The 15376-nt window shown below is 49.3% G+C and overlaps 1 protein-coding gene across 4 annotated transcripts in view; it reads right to left on the bottom strand.

Annotated features, from left to right (window-relative positions):
- Nucleotides 1-1475: 1475 nt before the first annotated feature.
- Nucleotides 1476-15376, bottom strand: part of SPRED2 (sprouty related EVH1 domain containing 2) — a 113417-nt gene continuing 99516 nt past the window's right edge. For all 4 annotated transcript variants that reach the window (XM_004742080.3, XM_013051105.2, XM_045077916.1 and 1 more), the window contains 2 exons: nt 6953-7102; nt 1476-4774 (listed from right to left, as the gene is read on the bottom strand). In XM_004742080.3, the coding sequence (XP_004742137.1) occupies nt 4109-4774; nt 6953-7102 (816 nt within the window). In that variant the 3' untranslated portion in view covers nt 1476-4108. The remainder of the gene's footprint in view (nt 4775-6952; nt 7103-15376) is intronic.

Genomic DNA, 15376 nt, shown 5'->3' on the forward strand with positions numbered 1-15376 from the left:
AAGACTAGCCCTTGGGCAGGCAAGGAATCAAAAGTGAATTTAGAACTGCAGAGAGGTTAAGAAAAAGAAATCTCAACGTAGTAGGTCTGAATACTCACAAAATAGCTGCAAGCTCTTCAGCTTCCTGTGCTTCAAGTGGTTGTCCTCTCCAGTTTCTGGTTTCCAGAATAGAGGAGGAACTGAGGACAGGGCTAGCATTTCGAAGCACCTCCTGTGTTCTGCACTGTAACTACAGCAGAGCCTTTGACCTTCGCGATGTGTATTTCCTTTACCTGAAAAAAAAAACAACAACAACAACAAAAAAACAAAGCTCCAAGGGGTGACGTCACTTGCCCAAGGGTTAATAGGCTAGTAATGGCAGAGACATGGAATTGTGAATTAATGGACTTTATTTTCCTGCTTTCTCACCTGAGTGGAAATGAACCCTCTTTTCAATGGAGGTTTAAAGGAGATGATGTGTGCAGCACGCCCTGCTCCTGGCTGAGCACATAGGGCACCAGATGACCAGCTAATCCTGAGGCAGCTTGATGGGCCCAAGAGAACAAGGAAGACAGAGCAAGGCTCTTAATCAGTGACCCCTTCTCAAGCCCCAAAAGGGAGGTGAGCAGAGGTATGACAGCAAGTCCAGGAAAAGGACCAGGGCTCATCAAATTTCTTGAAAACATGTTTTCCATTGGATGTCTTCACTTCTCCCATGTTGGCTCTCCACCCCACTATAATTGTTATGGCCCCCTACTCTGAATAGCTTTCATGTTCTCTGGTCATCTCTTAGTTACTAATCTTTATGGCTTCTCTCCTCAGGCTTTCCAACTTCCAGCATCGTCTGTTGTTTTTCACCTTTGCCAGTGGCTTGTAAGAGTTAAAACTAAGAGGGCCCCTCTCCATGTCTTTTTAAGGCCCCTGCTCCATTCTCTGGAGAGGAGCTGAAGCTTTCCTCTGTGACCCTTACAAGACCCCACACCTTCCTCCTGGGAATTGCCACTGTAACTTTTGAGCATCCAAAGAGCCCATTTGGAAGGGAAAGTGGGCCAAATGTCACTGAAAGAGAACCACTCTGAGGAGACCAAGGGTCTTGCAGTGTTAATAGTTGTTTTCTGTGAGAAACTATCTCCCAAATGCCACACAAACCCACCTACCCGAAGTTCAACAGGAATTGGTGGAAAACAACTCGGAGGAAGTACAGCTGTTCCCTCTGAGGAGCACGCGTGGGGGAAGCCAGGCCTAGGACGAGGGGGTGTTCCCGGGGCTGTGACATGCAGCATTCCTTTCGCTTGAAGCATCCAAGCCCAAGGAGCTGCAGTCTCCCCTTGGGAATATGACATAACCACAGCCGGGAAGGGCCTCACAAAAACAGACTAGTGTCCACGTGTCCTGCTCCAAAGGAAACCCCTTCCCATCCTCTGCGAGAACTCTAGCATGTGCTGAGGCTCAACTGCCCCCGCAAATCTCCTGTCAGACAAATACCCCCAAGTCAATGATCTTTAGGATGTGTTTATATTTACATGGTACATTTTAAAGCAATGACTACATTGGTCATACATATTAGAAACCATAAAAAAAAGTTAAGAACTAAAATGTACATCATACACTTGTATATATATTTTTTACACAGAGGTAAAAAGGCTTATTATAAAAAAATCAATACAACAGGGTTTTTAGTATACAGGTAAAGAATGAATTATGCTTCAGGCACTTTAATTTGTTAATGTGAGCAAATAGCTTGGGGGTGGGGGGTGGTTAGAGGAAGCTTCCAAACAAATCTTTTGGTTAATGTTTTGTTACCACAGATACAAAAATAAAATCTGAATAATTTCTCTCAAATGATTGACGTCAGTATGGCAAAGCTGACTGGGAAAATACTACACACTGTTCAGCTGCAGTGTGGCAATTAGAGAGAGAGACGTATTTACATCAATGTCCCCATGGCTGTCCTTGTGCCCTTAACCACTCGCTGCCTTCACAGACCAAAACGTATAGGCAGAGTAAGATTCACCAGCATAACTCTTCAAAGGGTGGAAAAGGACAAGGGGTCAGTAACAACTAAACAGGGATTACAAACAGAATGTGCCAGGATGTGTGTTCCTAGTGAAATAAATAGGGGCACTTGAACTGAGGTCTAACAAACCTACATTAGTGTTGTGCTTTGTAGAGAGGAGAGACCTTGAGAAAGGCCCTGAGGAAATGCCTCAGGAGGGGGGTCTTGGGGAGGGGGCGCTGGTCTCTTGACAGGGTCTGGAGGCTGGCTGGAGATTTCTACATGTTCTCCAGGCTGGGAACCAGTTCTCTTTTCTTCCATCACCAGACTGACAGCTCTCTGCTCCTTTCCAAGCCAGAAGGCCCAAACCAGTCACTCCCAACAAATGAAAACATCTACCAACTAACTCATAAGCACACGGAGTATTTACACCGATGATCTGACTAAAGAAATGTGATGGGTGCTCGGATGAGCTGAAAACATTCCAAGAAGGTAAGCATGGCTAGCACTTTCCCAATACGATTGGCAGACTGGAAAAAAGTCCCTTTCCTTGAAGACTAGCTGTCCTGTGTGCAAAAGAGAAGGGATGGGGGGGGGGTAGTGGAGATACAGAGAGCAGGCCATGCCCTCAGCTGGCAATTAGCACAGGAAGATCATGGAGGGAAGAAGAGCCAGCCTTGACAAGCCTGTCCCCTACGGTCTCCGTGACGTTCTGATTGTACTATGCTAGGTACCACTCTTTGCTTTTCTTCTTTGTGCATTGAGATTTGGCTACTCCTTGCAATATATTAGAAAAATACTTTTTTCCAGCTAATTAGAAGCCTCCTACATGGCAAGGCGACAGGTAGACCCAGACTGCTGACCTAACCATCTGTGCACCCGAACTGGTAAGTCTGGGATTGGAGATGTAGGAGAAAGACACTTAGGCATTGGAAGGGTTTTTACATATGGCCTTGGTTTTTTTTTTAATCCCCCCCAAGTATAAACGAAGAATTTGGTGATGTGATTTTCAGTTTAGAACAAAAACAAAAACAGAAACCCATGAACAAAATGCAACCCACCACTCTTCAGATTTAGGACATTTAAAATGCACCCCTCCCCCAAAATAGGGGATATGGGAGGAAGCTCCTTTAATTTTATTTTCCACAACCTCGGTGTTTCTCAACTGGAAGTCTTTGGAGAACACGGGTGTGTGTATGTGTATGACTCAACTATTTCATTTGCAAAACAATGAGCACAATTTCTTAGTGTTGTCTTCTAATATTGCTAAATTTTTAGAAGTGGTGGGGACACAATTTTAAGAAAGTTCTATTTAAGGGGTTACCAGGGAGGCTCTCAGAGTACCTGAAATCCCCCTTTTCTAGGCGTGGTCCATGAGGATGCAATGTGGTTTAAGGAATTTTCCTGATTCACACAAGTTAATCTCAAGTTAAGGCTCAATTCTCAGTCATTTCATGGATGAATGTTTTGCATCAGTAAATGATTGACAGATTTCTGGGGGAGGGCAGAGAATGAGGATGCGCTCCAGATAGAAACTGCAGCTTCCTTGGGAAATTTGGCTTTCCAAAAAGTTAAAGCGATCTTGTTTTGTGGGAGACGTTTGTTAATTAGCTTACCTCCTATACATAATCCAACTGCAGGTTAAAATACTTCTGGTGGGGTTTCATCGTTCTGACGTTACCTATCTGCAGGAACCCAATACTCCTTAGCAACCGGCGAGCTGAACCAAGAGAAAGGAGCGGCTAGAAAAACCAACTACAAACCCCACCCCAAAGCAGCAGTCCGACTACAGGCGCCTTTGCACTGGAAGAGGTGGGTAGGAAAGACATGAAATCAACGCATGTATAAGACAGATTGATTACAGATCGTTAATAATACACGAGTGTTGTGCGGAGGTTCCTTTCCTTCCAACACTGTGTGCGTGCGTGTGTGTCTGATGCAGAGTGGGGGTTGGGGGGGCGGGGGAGGGGGGGAAGTGCAGAGTCCACTAGGCAGGCTCCCTGGGCTGGAATAGCGCCTCAAGGTACCAGGGAGCAGGGAAGGTGAGAGTATGTCGGACACAAGTTTCCTTGTGGCTGTGGGAGGAGGAGGAAGAGGAGGAGGGGGAGGAGTAGGGGAAGGGGGGAAACTGAGTCACACGGCCGCTTTGTGCTTCCCACCGCAGCACCTGCACATCACTCCGCAGTGGTAGCAGGCCCGAAGGGGCAGGTAACAGCACATACAGGGGGCCAGGAAAGACAAGGCAATAAGAGCCATCCACCGGAGGCAAAACTTCTCGTCGCTAGTATCGCACGAGCAGGGGTCTGTATAGTCTCCCTCGGGGTCCGACATACAGTGATAGAGCATGCTGTCCGCACACCACATACAGCTCACGCGGCGGATGCAAGTTCTCACGGAGTCGGGCGCGTCCTGACAGTGGCCCCTCCGGTTCTCCTCGTGGTTGAACATGTCCCTGCAGTACTCGCACCGGGAGCGCTCGCCGTCCTCCTTCCGCCGCCGGGACTTGCCCCGGGACGGCTGGGTCTTGATCACGCCGCCCCCGCGCCCTTTGGGGTCCTCGCCGAGCCCGAAGTCCGAGGAGTCCACGTACGGGTAATTGTAGTCGTGCTTGGGGACCTCGCCCTTGGCAAAGCGCACGTACGAGTCGGCGTCCTCTGACGTGTCCGGGGACTTGCCCCTCACGGGCGCGTGCCGGTAGTCCTCGTAGCCCGTCAGCCAGATCTTCTCCCTCGGGTTGATGCGCACGATCTCCTCGTCGTCGTCTGGGAAGCTCACCTGGCGGTAGGGCCTCGGCATCGGCTGCCCCGGGAGAAAGGAGACTGTTTTATAGCAGCGGCAAAAACAACCCCCCAAATCCTCCACTGTGTACTTCTGGCCTTGACGAAGGCATTTCTTGACACAAAGATCGGACCCACCCTGGAATGAGTGAACATCTCCTAGGTCGAAGGTCCTGTAAGTTGTGACTCGCCATCCACTCCTGGGTCGGAAATTTTTTTCCTTTTGCCAAGGTACTACCATACACGAGGGAACCCGTAAAAAGGGAGTTTGAATTTTTGGAAGCTGAACACACCAAGAGGGAGAAGAAGAATGTGAGAGGCTTCCCTGAGCCCCTCTCCCTAAGGTGACGGTGACAGCCCTCCTGATTTCTAACAGCTTAGACTAGTTTCACCTGTGTCTGTACAGCGCATTCTCTTTTGCAAGATCAGCTTTTCTTCCAAGGGAACAGGGAGGGACAGGAGCACACTGCCTGTTACAAGGGTGGCCTCTGTGTCTGTGAGAGCTGCCTACTGGGTCACAACATGAAATGCATTTTGCACTGTGGGTCATGTTCAGAAAAGCAAAAATGGATACAAGGAGCTAGGGTATGGGGGTCTCTTGTAATCTGGCTGGGAAGCTACAGGAGTACAGATCCGGAGGCTCACTGCCTGGAGTCTGCATGCGGCCAGGGTCTCACAGGTGGTGAGGGGCAGGCCAGACCCAGAGCCTCACCCCTCCCTGCCTCTAATTCTCCCAGGGGCTACAAAGTCCTCTCTGCAGCAAGTCCTGCTCTGGCGTCAGGGAGGTCCTGTCCATGGCCAGGGAGGCACTGAATCCGTAGTTATCAATCCACTTGACCGCCTCTGTGGATGAAGTCTTCTTAAGGGGTGAGGAACACGGCTCTAAGGGAACCCACTAGAGTAAAATTCGGACTTTGGAATTTACTAGCATGTATCTAAGCCTCAGATTCTCTATCACACAGGTGTGGCTCACACCTGTCTCGGTCATCATCAATCTAATACTGTCACAGGATTTATCACCTGCTAACTAAATCTGTCCATTCCTCTCACCAGACTGTGCGCTCCTTGAGGGCAGGGACCATGTCTCACATATTGCCAAATTCCTATTAGATTCTTTTTTTAAAAGATTTTATTTATTTATTTGACAGAGATCACAAGTAGGCAGAGAGGCAGGCAGAGAGAGAGGAGGAAGCAGGCTCCCCGCTGAGCAGAGAGCCCGATGTGGGGCTCGACCCCGGGACCCTGGGATCATGACCTGAGCGGAAGGCAGAGGCTTTAACCCACTGAGCCACCCAGGCGCCCATCCTATTAGATTCTTGACAGAGTTCCACAGACTTTAGAAAACCATAATCTTATATAGATCAAAACAAATCCTGGGAGCAGAACAGGCTTTGCTAATTACTTTGCAAAGTAAGGAGTCAAAAGGTCAATTCCCAACTACAGGTACCATAAAGTGATTTTTAAAAAGAGTGTTTTAATGCCAAAATATTAAGAAGCACACAGTAAGATTTTCTGGGGGGGGGGTTTCTACCAATCTAGCTTTATGTTGAAAACAAAACAAAACCAAAACCCTTCACTGCCCTGTGTTCCTTTTTTCCTTTTCAGAACAGACTGGTGGCCGCATCACCCTCTACGGGCACCAGTCCATGTCCCACAGTTTGGGAACCTGCTCCGCAGAACAGCCGCCTGGTAAATATTTGTTGAGTTACTGAATTCTAGATTCCAGCTACATCTCCCCAAGCAAGCCTGGGCCTGCAGCCTGCGATGCCAGGGTGCCCGAGCCAAGCAGACAGCATTCTTTAGTCCTGATCCTGGCTCTGGGCTTTCACACCAAGCCAGGAAGCCCTTTGCACAGAGGAACTCGGGGGGCAGCGTAGCATGCTGGGTAAACACACGCTTGCATCTGTAACCTGTTCTATCAAGGACTCTCCTAAGCCTTCTCCTCTATAAACTGGGGATGCCGAGGACGTGCCTCGTGGGGTCATTTGTGAGGATTTGACAAGCTTAAGCAGAGGAAAAGTTTAGCACGGGGTCTCGCACATAGAAAGCTAAGTGGGCATGAGCTGCCACCACCACCGTCAATATGGAGAACAGAGGGTGCCTGGCCATGAGCTTTGGGTCACATGGAAGGGGAAGGGGGCTGTCCCAGAATCAGCAGCTGCCCACCCCGTGCTCTCGGAGGAACCAGAGGGTTGCTCACCTGTTCAAGGTGACAGTGGTCCGTGGGGTATGAGTCGTGGAGGTGGCCCAGGGTATAAATCCTCCTGTGCTCACAGGATGTGGGAGAAGAGATTGTCCGAGTAGGTTGTTCCCTCTTCTGGGAGGAATTAGAAGAACTGTCTGTAGCTGTCTGTTTAGAGGGAGGTAACCCAGAGTTAATTAAAACAAAAACAAAAACCAAACCCACATACCCAAACCGAACACGCCATCTACCCCCACTTGTGGTGTCTTGCTGGACTTCCCGAAATCTGGAGTTTATCTTGGCTGTGGGAGGCAGAAGGACCCCTAAAGGGCCAGACTGTCTAAACACGATGTGGCTGGCTCAAAGGGCAGAGAAAGCCAACCACCCAACCCTGGAAAGCTGGGTTTGTTTTCTCAAATGTGGGAGCAGTTACCAGGCTTCGGGGAAAGGGCTCGCTTCATCAGGCCTCCTGTGAGTGTGTCCCAGTTTGATCAAAAATGGTCACCTCACTTGTAGCCCTGGTTGCATGGGACTCTGGTGCGCAGGGAAGATGCAAATGGGCAAAAAATAAAATCCAAATGTTTCTGTGTGGGGCTAATCCCATCCTGGGAAAGTCTCAGCAATAAAGATACCTCAAGGGTATCGCGGGCATTGGCTTTCCTGGAAGAAATTTTGTAATTTGGGGTTGAAGGCAAGCCTTGGGGGGGGGGGTGGTCACTGTAAGCCAGTGGAGGGGAGGGAGAGAAAGAGAGAGGGGATTGCACAGAGAACGAAGGCCCCTGTCTGTCGGTGGTGAGAGCTGCTCCCCCAGTAGAGGTGATGGGTTCAGACTGGAGGCTTGGTGAGTGTCTTTGGAAGGCGATCACATATTGGGATGGACTGTGGCCCCCACCTTGAAAGCCAGGAATCCTCAGAATTCCCTCCTCCCCTGGCTCCTCAGAGTCACAGATCCTTTTCTCTCCCAAATCAATGGAAAGTTATTTCTTGTATCTAGCTGTCCTATTTCGGCAAAAATCAAGAACTCCTCCATGGCTCTTGCTTCTCAATGTCTAAATTCCCTTGCCTCATTTGCTTATTTATCTCTTTATCTTACATGTTTTTTATTAGCGCTGTATATCTTTTTGGGGACAAGGTTAAAACAGACTTATGAAAATTATTTTTATATCCTCACTCCCAACTTAGAAAGTAATACCTGCCCAGAAAAATGGGACCAGTATTTAGGACAAAGATACCCATATTCCAATTATGCAACTTAATGACTGTTAATTTTTAAAACTTGGTGGACATGTGTAACACCTCTTTGGAGACCCAACCCTTCAGATTTTTTCCCTCTAATCCTGTTTGGTCCAAGTGATAGAGAGCTGATGCTGTTTCTGATCCCTCAATCCAGAGTGACTAATTCAGATAAGGATTCATGGTCCTTTCTTTTTTTTTTTTTTTTTTAAAGATTTTATTTATTTATTTGACAGACAGAGATCACAAGTAGGCAGAGAGGCAGGCAGAGAGAGAGGGGGAAGCAGGCTCCCTGCTGAGCAGAGAGCCCGATGTGGGACTCGATCCCAGGACCCTGAGATCATGACCTGAGCCGAAGGCAGCGGCTTAACCCACTGAGCCACCCAGGCGCCCCGGTCCTTTCTTTTTTTAAAAAGATTTTATTCATTCATTTGACAGAGAGAGAGAGAGATCACAAGCAGGCAGGCAGAGAGAGCGGGAAGCAGGCTCACCGCTGAGCAGAGAGCCCAATGCGGGGCTCGATCCCAGGACCCTGAGACAACGACCCGAGCCGAAGGCAGAGGCCCAATCCACTGAGCCACCCAGGCACCCTTCATAGTCCTTTCTGACGTAATACAAAGATTTTTCATGGAGAGGTCAGAAAAGATATTGTCTTAATCTTGGTAGTTAAGATCTAAGGGTCCTAGAAGCCTGGAATCCTGGTGAGGGTACAAGGAAAGAACCTTCTGAGGAGGATGTGAAGCCAAACCAGGGCAGCCACCCCCATAGACGCCATCTGAGCTTCTGGATCTCGTCAAGCCTGAATCCTGATCTACCTTAGGCTGTCCCCAAGGTGTAAGCATATTGCCTTGGGAACTTCAGCCAGTATGCGTTGGCTTCATCACTGGGGCACACTTCCCCCTCACTTCTGCTCTCCCCCGCCTTGGCAGTCCTGCCCACAGCATACTCTGCCTCTCCTCATTCCTCTCCACAGCAGTGCAGTGGAACTGGGCACACAGAGTCTGCTACTTCTCGGCCTCTTGGGAGCCACCCAACTGGCAAACAGCACATGCCGGCATCCACTCTGGGGACGGTGTGGTCCTCTTGGAGGCCAAGAGCCCACCCCACTGTGGGAGGCTGTGGAGATCAGCGCCCCTGCGCTTTGGCAGGGCGGGTCTGTCCAATCGTTGTGTCTTCCCACCTGAGCTGTCTGCTTCCTGCAGACGTGGGCCAGGACAGGTATCATCACTCTTCATGCATTTCCTTTCTTTTCTCCCCCTCAGTACTTCAGGACTTAGGGAAGAATTGCTATTTACCCCTCAAATCCCAATAACTGAAAGCAACCAAATGGACACACAGGAATGCTTACCTTCTCCCAAACTCTGTCCTGTCTTCCCACCTCTCACCTGCTCTTTCTTCCCATCTTCAGAGGTACTGACTACCTCCCTCTTTTCACACACGGGTGGTTGTAGATCAGACAGAATTAAGCCAAGAGTTCGTCCCTATCTCTGGCTGTCTGCCAGGCCCCGGCTTGTTCGGGGGTGGGAGTGGGTAGGGGGCTGGTACGCAGACGCAGGCAGAGTGCTGGCTCCGATTCACACATAGGACGACAGACTCCAAGCCAGGCAGGGTCCTGCTGGCCCGACCAGGGCAGGCAGCCACTGCAGAGCTGGATGGAAATGCAGCCCTGATCATGCTCGGGGAGGGGGGTGGGTGCGGGGAGTCCATTCACAGCACTGCTGCTTCTAGCCCCTACCAGCCCTTTCCGATGCCTGCCCTCAGAGGGGTTTTGCTGAGATTAACTTAAGCACAATCCCTCCAAGTAAAAAGGTGCACCCTGCTTTAGGCAAACCTAGGAGATAAGGGGATGACGTGTCATGATACAGAGGTTTCTAAAGATCTCAATAAATACTTCCTGAGTGAGTAGGTGGGGGCCCTTCAGCGTGAGTCAAATCTCAAGGGTTAAACTCTTAAGCAGCACCACACATGGCAGTCCTCTCTCTGGACAGAAGCTACCTGTGTATGGAACACTGTGATATGCACTCTGCATCGCGGCCAGTTCCGTGTTAATCATCTGTTCGCCCTCCTCCACCCTATTTCCTGTGACCTATGTCCAGGTTAACAATGTGGAGAAAGTCATTCTGAGCCATGAGGCACACCGTGTTTTCCTGGTGCTCATCAGCCAACCAGCAGTGCCACCTCTGATGCAGCCGTCCTACCTCGTGAACCCCGAGCAGCCTCTGCCCGCTGCACAGTCCAGTGCAAAGCTCCCTGGACACTATCAGAAAACGTGAGACTGAGCAGAGCTCATTAGATGAGTATCTCCTCGTCTAATGACAGATTTGTACAGGGAGCAAGAGGGCCAGAAAGCTCTGAAGCATGTCCACAGTTCACGGCCTCCTGCAGGCAGAGCTGAAGTCCGTGCCCAGACTGCTGGGGGTCTGTCTGGACTCTGGCAAGGAGAGCACAAGACAGTCTGCCCTACAGCTGTGGCTTATTCCAGATCTAGAGTATCAGCCCTTGCAGGCAGTGAGTGTGACCTACAAACAAAAGCAATGTACTTTCAGGGCACCTCAAAGAAACAAGGGGGAAAAACCTTTTATCCACATGTACCTTTTTTTTTTTTTTAATTTAAATTAAGTAATCTTGATGCCCAATGCGGGGCTCAAACTCATGATCCTGAGATCAAGAGTCACAGGCTCTACAGACTGGGCCAGCCAGGCACCCTCTCCACAGGTCCTGCAGAACTGACTCTCCCACAACGCTGCTTGTGGTTTCCACACATGCTGGAGAAAAGCAGCCCACCAAAGCGCCACACACACACACACACACACGCGCGCGCGCCAGATTCTGAACGTCTGTTATATGCTTGCACAAGTGAATGACATCAACCGACCAACCAATCTGATAGTGTCACCTTCACCTTGAAAATACTCTGGCTGTGTTTTAAACTCCCTGTGCTCTGCAGGGGTTGTACTCAAGCAGAACAGAGGCAGAGGCTTCCACAACAGGCCTCCCCACATCCAGGGACAGGGAGCCTTCAGCACTGCACCCCCATGGACGGCGAGGGCCAGCTTGGCTGCTGACTGGCGGGAGCTCCTGTGTGATGGGACTCAGCAAGCAGAACCCCACCACCTGCAGATTTGCTTCTGAAAAATCTTGCCTCTGGCTTTGGGCTGGACTCTGGCTCAATGTCCATGCCCATTATTCAAAAGCTGTCCAATGGAGAAGTTTGCAAGCTGACAGGGGGCATCGAACAACAGAAACTCGACAGAGTGTTCTAATGTGAAATGACAAGGTCTCAGCTCAGGAAATCATCCTCTAATTAAAAGTTGTGTGATTCTGTTGAAGGTAACAAGCTCTGTGTGGCCTGGTGCTGAAACCCTCTAACAGGGGAGAACGCTGAGACAAGACTTTGGTTAAGAAGAGCCTAGACGGAACAGGAAGGTGAGAGGAGTGAGGGGAGGGTGGGAGCAAGGATCAGAGGGTACGAAGACGGAAAAGTGGCCACTGCCAACCTGAGAATTAAGAAAATAGAGACACGAGTGGCCTGATAGAATGCACTTGGATTACGGCACTCATTCCTTCCCCGGGTTTGGGCCAAGTGCTTGGTGGGATGTGGGCTCAGACATGCAGGGGGTGATGTGGCAGGGGCAAGGCCACGTGGTTTCCATCCCAGATGGGTGGGAAACCCAGACCAAGCCTCAGATGAAGAGAAAAGGAGGTGCGAGGTAACCAGTGAACATCTAATAAAATTCTTCAGAAAGAGCAAGCTTCCAAGGGCCAGACTCTGCAGACATAAACTGTACTTATTTTGAGAGTTCAGATATTTCTTGTAATTCCCTAGAATTTAACAACGAAGGAGAGAAACATATCAGAGCTTCAAAACTTGATACAGAACTTTTCTTCTAAGTGACTTTAATGTCACGCTATCTGACAATAATCACAATCCAAAGTACAAAAGATACTTCACTGAGGCTGCCTGGTTTGTGTGGAAACCAGAATGAACGGGGAAAGGAGAGAAGAGCCAAGTCTCACTTTAATCCTGTGGCTGGCTCCCTTCTGCACGGGCATATTTTATAAGACAGCATTTCTCAGTCTTGGAACCTCAGCCATTCTTCCCTTTTCTTGGGTTTATCTGGAAGTTCCTGAAGCGTACGCATCTGTTCGCATGCCCTGGGTCTGGAAAGAGCCTTCTTCATTTGGAAGGCTGACCTCTTTGATCAAGGGAAGCTCAAGGAAGGGAGGAGGGAAAGCACCAAGAAGCCAGAGCAGCTGAGGAGGCAGTCTGCTTCAATGACCCATCCTGGGATGGAATCCTGGCTGTTGACCAACGGCTTTTTGGGGCATTCAGGGTGGGTCAGACTCTGCATTTCAAAGTGAAACAAGTGTTTTCAAGGCTCTGTGCATCCCTTCAGCTCCCCTTGAGTTTTCCTGTTGGTTCTCTGTTCTTCCAAAAGGATGGCAAAGGCAGAGGCAGCAGCAGCAGTAAACGCTGCTTATGGGAGAGGACAGAGAGGACAGATGTACCCCGGGCTGTTCTTTCAAGGACACTTGGGACTACTAAAGAGGCACCTGGAGCATTCTACTCCTTATCAGCGACCGAGAGGAGGCTGGCAACTGGCAATTTCCTTCTCTGTCTTGGGGAGAGAAACAAATGGGATGAACCCCACCTTCAGGAAGGCAGACAAAGGCGCCTGGGTGGCTCAGTCATTAAGCTCAGGTCATGATCTCAGGGTCCTGGGATCAAGCCCCTCTTCGGGGAGCCTGCTTCTCCCTCTTCCTCTGCCGCACCCCCCACCCCGCTCTGTCAAATACATAAATAAAATCTTAAAAAAAGAAAAAAAAGGAAGGCAAACAAGGACAGTCACTTCATCATCCCTGTGTCCCAAGACACACACGAGCTGACAGAAGGAAACACACACTGTAAGGAGCCAAGTGCAAGGAGGGACAACGCCAGGAGGTTAAGAGGCCAACGTGTTTTAAGCGAGGCCTAGAAAAATAAAGGTAAGAAATGCTTAAGGAGCCAGGCTGTCTCACCCAGAAATCACATAGCGCCATTCAACACCACTGCACCATATAAAGAGAAGTGATGCCAGGTTAGGCCAGGTGTCTTGCACAAGCTGTTTAACTTCCCAAGGCCGCAGTTTCCTTGTGTGTAAAACAAGGGAGAAGCACTGAGTGATCTCCAAGGTCTGAGGGAGCTGGGCGCGGGGGCATGTGTAACCCTCCCCTCTCCTCTTAAGAACATTAGCCGTCCAAGGGGTTTGACCAAGACTGTTGCCTCCCTGATTGCAGGGGGCGGGGGGAGGGAAGGGGGCCGCTACAGGATTCCTTCAGATTGATTAAGTAGAATTCCTGCCTTGTCTGCAGATGCTGCTACTTTACATTTTTAAAGGAGGCTACCTAGTAGTTATGACCACAATTTGTATTATTTTTACTGCAATCCGCCACCAAAATAGATCTCAACAGCTGATGCAACCAACGCAATATTTGACCTTCTTTCCATTGCAAGGGCTTTTCTCCTTTTTTTTTTTTTTAAAAAGTATGTACACACACGGGCTCTTACATGGCCCCAGCCAGCAGGCAGTGTGGGTCTACGAGGCAGCTGCAGAAACAGGGAAAGAGCCGACTTTGTCCCTAGACTCTAGGACATTCTGCTCTCTGGGACCCAGAGGATAAAGTGGGCATTCTTTCATTGTGAGGAAAACAACAAAAACCAAATTCCCACTCATTGAAAAAAAAAAAGTCTTAGGTTTCTAAATTCTCAAGTTAGGTGAAATTTTATTACAAAAGGAGAGGACTCTGATATACCCCCAGCTTGGCTTCCTGGGAAGGGGCAAGGGGCTGGGAGCAGGGAGGCGGGGTTTCAGGTATCCCTGAATATGTGCTCTATGGGAAGGAAGAAAATGGAAAGACTAGTGTCCTGCCAGCCACAGCTTAAAAAGATGAGAGGAGACGCATGTAAATGAAAACAGACACAAGTGGGAGGGCCAGCAAAATGCCTTTGGGCTTCCTGAAACCTAGAGCATTTCAAAGCTTTTGTTTGAGCTTAGGGTGTATTAATTGCTTTAATTTAGCCACTGTAGGTAGTTTGTCTGGAATAAAAAGATCCTCCCCTAACTACGCAGTGTGAGCTTGATACTTCATCTCATTTGGAAGACCAAGTGACTCCCACCCATCTTCTGAGACCTTCCAGCCACCCCGTATAGGGCTGGGCCTTGGCCAGCAGCAGTTTGGGATGCCACTTCCTGGGGTCCACCACATAGCACACAGATGCCCCTCCACCACATATGTGCTTTTCTTAATCAGCCACAATACTCATCAGCTTCACTGGCTAAGCTCTATAGAAGTAGCTAACATTCTGAACCTATGTTCTCTTTTCCAAAGCCTCTCTCCATCTCACTCTGCCCAATCCCTTGACTGCAAAGGAAGAGACAACAGAAAACATTTGGGTCACTTATCACCTAAGAGAGACAGGGGCTTCCCAGCGGAGATGCCGGGAACCTCAGGCCTTAGTGAAGTAGTCTGGAGCTCAGGCACTCCTGGGAGAGGCTATTGGTTAGGAACCTACTTTGCAATGAAGGGAATCTGGCTTATCTAATAGGTAGAAACTTACGGAATAAACATTTCCTTTTCTTAAAACTCTCTGAAAGGCAGCAGGCAGATGGGAAGTTTGCATTCTGGGTGGGCAGGGTAGGGAGCCTCGCTGATTTTCTCTGCAGACAGAGAAGCCTCACTATGTGGCTCACAGGGCGGGTGGCTGTGAGGCCTGCGTGCGGTCACATACGTGAAAACCCAGGGCCCGTGCCAGGGGCAGCCCCACACCACGGCACCTCTCCTTCCCCTCCCCAGGGGTGGCAAACAGAGGCTCGGAGGAAATACATTTGCCTTCACGAGATTCTGCGATCAGAGTTTACTACTAGCAGAAGTTAAGTCTGGAATGCAGGCCTCTTCTCCCTAGCTTCCAAACTCCACACACTCGGAGGTCACCCACCACGTCTTAGAAGATCAGTAAATGAACCCCACTCAATACAGAATTAGATTTGCCTTCAGTCTTAACATCTGCTGGGATGGAGTAGGTGGAAAAAAAACTTCAAGAAAAGGGAAACGTGGCGTCCTGTACTCCCCCCACCCCATGAAGCCTTGGTAACTACAAAATGCAATGAATTCATCATTTTCCTCCTTAACTCAGGAATGAAAACAAGCACAACTTGCAAATCCTCAAAA

The sequence above is a fragment of the Mustela putorius genome, unplaced genomic scaffold (assembly GCF_011764305.1).
Source record: "Mustela putorius furo isolate JIRA1106 unplaced genomic scaffold, ASM1176430v1.1 tig00000224_pilon_pilon_pilon, whole genome shotgun sequence".
NCBI classification, from domain to species: Eukaryota; Metazoa; Chordata; class Mammalia; order Carnivora; family Mustelidae; genus Mustela; species Mustela putorius.